This window comes from Scylla paramamosain, chromosome 24 (genome assembly GCF_035594125.1).
Source record: "Scylla paramamosain isolate STU-SP2022 chromosome 24, ASM3559412v1, whole genome shotgun sequence".
In the NCBI taxonomy this organism is placed as follows: Eukaryota; Metazoa; Arthropoda; class Malacostraca; order Decapoda; family Portunidae; genus Scylla; species Scylla paramamosain.
In genome coordinates, this window is record NC_087174.1 from 18,363,944 (window position 1) to 18,367,830 (window position 3,887).

At 46.1% G+C, this 3,887-nt stretch overlaps 1 protein-coding gene across 1 annotated transcript; it reads left to right on the plus strand.

Annotated features, from left to right (window-relative positions):
• Positions 1 to 994: 994 nt before the first annotated feature.
• Positions 995 to 2,764, plus strand: LOC135112906 (uncharacterized protein K02A2.6-like). Its single transcript, XM_064027857.1, has one exon. The coding sequence runs from the start codon at positions 995 to 997 to the stop codon at positions 2,762 to 2,764; it is 1,770 nt and encodes a 589-aa protein (XP_063883927.1).
• The last annotated feature ends 1,123 nt before the right edge of the window (positions 2,765 to 3,887 follow it).

The window sequence follows — 3,887 nt, forward strand, 5'->3', positions numbered from 1 at the left end:
AGCTGAGAGAGAGAGAGAGAGAGAGAGAGAGAGAGAGAGAGAGAGAGAGAGAGAGAGAGAGAGAGAGAGAGAGAGAGAGAGAGGAGAGAGAGAGAGAGAGGGGGGGGGGCGGGGGGGGGAGGTTTGGGTAAGAATTAGCGGTAGATCACCACCTCACCCACACCTTCCTGATCATCAAAATTAATCCAGACTAAAACTGCGCCGCCCACTTTCCATCAGCCAATCTCAGGGACCCGCAGGGAGGGCTTCCCTTCGTCACTTTACATGAGACAGATTATAGTAGTAGTAGTAGAAGTAGTAGTAGTAGTAGTACTAGTAGTAGTAGTAGTAGTTGTAGTAGTAGTAGTAGTAGTAGTAGTAGTAGTAGTAGTAGTAGTAGTAGTACATAAGAACATAAGAACATAAGAAATAAGGGAAGCTGCAAGAAGCGACTAGGCCTACACGTGGCAGTCCCTCTGTGAAATATACCTACCTATTTCCACCTATCATCCCCATCCATAAACCCGTCTAATCTACTCTTAAAGCTCACCAGTGTTCTAGCACTAACAACATGATTACTGAGTCCGTTCCACTCATCTACCACTCTATTTGAGAACCAATTTCTTCCTATCTCCTTCCTAAACATAAATTTTTCAAACTTGAACCCGTTATTTAGCGTTCTACCCTGGTTGCTGATCCTTGTTATAACCCTTATACCACTTAAAGACTTCTATCAGGTCCCCTCTTAACCTACGTCTCTCTAGAGAATGTAAATTTAACAGCTTCAACCTCGCCTCGTGTTATAATTGTTACTACCAAAGTACTACTTGTCATTCACTGCTTCATGTATTGGTTTATGTATTAGTTCATACTAGTTGATTTCGGAAGCTTCTCTCTGTATGGAGCCAGTTCAGCTCCAGCCGGCAAGCGGGTAGCCGCTCCTTAATACATTGTTACCCCTGGAGTCCATCTCTTACTACGTCTCAATCCTGCAGTTATTACATTGGCGACGAGGATGGGATCTATTGGCAAAGTAGAAGAATTTAACCAGGATGCCGAGGTGTGGACTCAATATGTGGAGCGGCTGGAGCATTTTTTTGAAGCCAACGACATTATTGAAGAGAAAAAAAAGAAATCTACTTTATTGGCTGTTTGTGGAGCAAGAACCTACGAAGTGATAAGGTCACTCTGCCTACCAGAGAAGCCAGCCGACAAGTCGTACAGTGACCTCAAAGTGCTGTTGGAGAATCACATGTGCCCGAAACCGTCAGTAATCATGAAGCGCTTCAAATTCAACTCACGATTCAAGCAACCAACTGAATCTGTGTCTTCTTACATTACTGACCTTCGGAAATTAGCGGAGCACTGTGCGTACGGAAACCAACTACCTGACATGTTACGAGATCGTCTGGTGTGTGGAATTGACGACCGAAAAATACAAGCAAGGTTGTTGGCAGATGGGAATTTGGACTTCAAGAAGGCAGAGGCAACTGCTCTGGCTATGGAGGCTGCGGCAAAAGACACTGAAGACCTACAACAGGCTGGGGAGTACCGCAGCAGTCAAGTGAACAAGATTCAGGAGAGGCGCGGGGAAGGAAGAAAAATTCAAGAGACACCGTGGGTGCGAACGAATCCTCGACCACAGTGCTACAGGTGTGGGGGTCCGCATGTGGCTCCTAGCTGTCATTTTGCACGTGCTACCTGTTTTAAATGTAAGAAAGTGGGACACTTGGCAAGGATGTGTCGAAATAAAGCAGACATGGAAAGGAAAATGCACAAGATTGAGGGTGAAGAGGAGGACGGTGAGACAACTGGGGAAGAATACACCTTGTATACAGTGCGGGGGGCTCGTGAACCACCTGTGATTGTTCACCCAGAAGTTAACAAGGTGGCTATTCCCATGGAAGTGGATACTGGTGCTGCGGTGTCCATTATAAGTCAGAAAGTGTATGAAGAAAGCTGGAAGGATACGTGCAAGCCGGTGCTCGAGTATTCCGACGTAGTGTTACGCACCTACAGTGGAGACTTATTGAAAGTGATGGGGGAAGTGAATGTGGAGGTTAATTATAACAACCAGTCGAAAGTTCTGCCGTTGGTGGTAGTGGATGGAGACGGCCCGAGTTTGATGGGGAGAAACTGGTTGAAACAAATTAAGCTAGACTGGGTTGCAGTTTATAGTTGTCGGTCAGAGTGTGATAAGGTCATTCGCAGTTTTAGTAATGTTTTCAAAGAGGAGTTGGGTCTCATCAGAAACACAAAGGCGACCCTACATGTGGATAAGGAGGCACAACCCAAGTTTTTCAAAGCTCGCCCGTTGCCCTACGCCTTGAAAGACAAAGTGGAGCACGAGTTGGAACGGCTAGTTAACGATGGAGTAATTGAACCTGTGCAGTTCTCAGAGTGGGCGGCGCCAATAGTCCCGATAGTTAAGGGAGACAAATCCATACGTATTTGTGGGGACTACAAGATGACTGTGAACCGCGTGTCTAGAGTGGACAGTTACCCGATACCGAAGGTTGAGGATTTATTAGCAAATTTGTCAGGAGGGAAGACTTTTTCAAAATTAGACCTGTCACATGCTTATTCACAACTACCACTGGAAGAGGAATCAAAAAAATATGTAACGATAAATACACATAAGGGGTTATTCGTATATAATCGCTTACCATACGGAGTCTCCTCGGCGCCAGGAATATTCCAGAGAGTTATGGAGAACTTACTGCAAGGTATCCCTCACGTGGTGGTGTACTTGGATGATGTATTAGTGACAGGGATGATGTATTAGTGACAGGGAAGACGGAAAGGGAACATCTGAGTAACCTGACAGAAGTTTTGAGGCGTATGGATGACGCGGGGGTGAAACTGAAGTTAAAGAAGTGTGTGTTTCAGGCACCAGAAGTAACATATTTAGGACATAAAATTAATGCGGAAGGGCTGCACCCGTCCGAGGACAAGGTTCAAGCTGTTATAAAGGCACCCACACCAAGCAACATCACTGAACTAAAGGCGTATTTGGGGCTTGTTAATTATTATGGCAGATACATTCCTAATCTCTCCACAGTATTTGCTCCCTTGTACAGATTACTGCAACGGGACGTGGAATGGCAATGGGGACCAGAACAGCAGCGTGCCCTTGCCACATCGAAACAACTGTTGGCGAGCTCCAAGGTGTTGGTGCATTATGACAGCAGCAAGCCCCTCCTGCTCACCTGTGACGCGTCACCATACGGATTGGGAGCAGTCCTTGCACACCGTTTGGAGTCTGGAGAGGAGAAAACCGATTGCTTTCGCATCCCGATCCCTGAGCATAGCTGAACGCAAGTATGCTCAGGTAGAGAAAGAAGGTTTGGCAATAATATTTGGTGTTAAGAAATTTCATAATTACTTGTATGGCCGCCATTTTGAGATCATTTCAGACCATCAGCCACTTAAAAGTCTGTTTAATGAAACTCGCCCAGTGCCTGTGATGGCATCAAGTCGTATCCAACGCTGGGCGCTAACACTATCGGCGTATGAATACACTATCACCCACAAACCAGGGAAAAATATAGTACATGCTGATGGGTTGAGTCGCCTTCCTCTCCCTGAATTCCCCAAGGTGACTCCAGTCCCCGGTGATGTGGTATGCGTGTTGGAGAGACTAGACCAGACACCCGTCACGTCGAGAGAGTTAAGGCAATGGACGGATAAGGACTCAACACTCTCGAAGGTAAGAGATCACATTCTGTACGGTTGGCCTGGACATATAGCAGAGGAAACACTTCAGCCTTTTTTTAGAAGGAGGCACGAATTAAGTGTCCAAGATGGAATAATTTTGTGGGGATCAAGAGTGGTGGTGCCTCAGATAGCTAGAAAAAATGTGTTGGCTGAGCTACATGCAACGCATCCAGGAGTCTCGCGCATGAAAG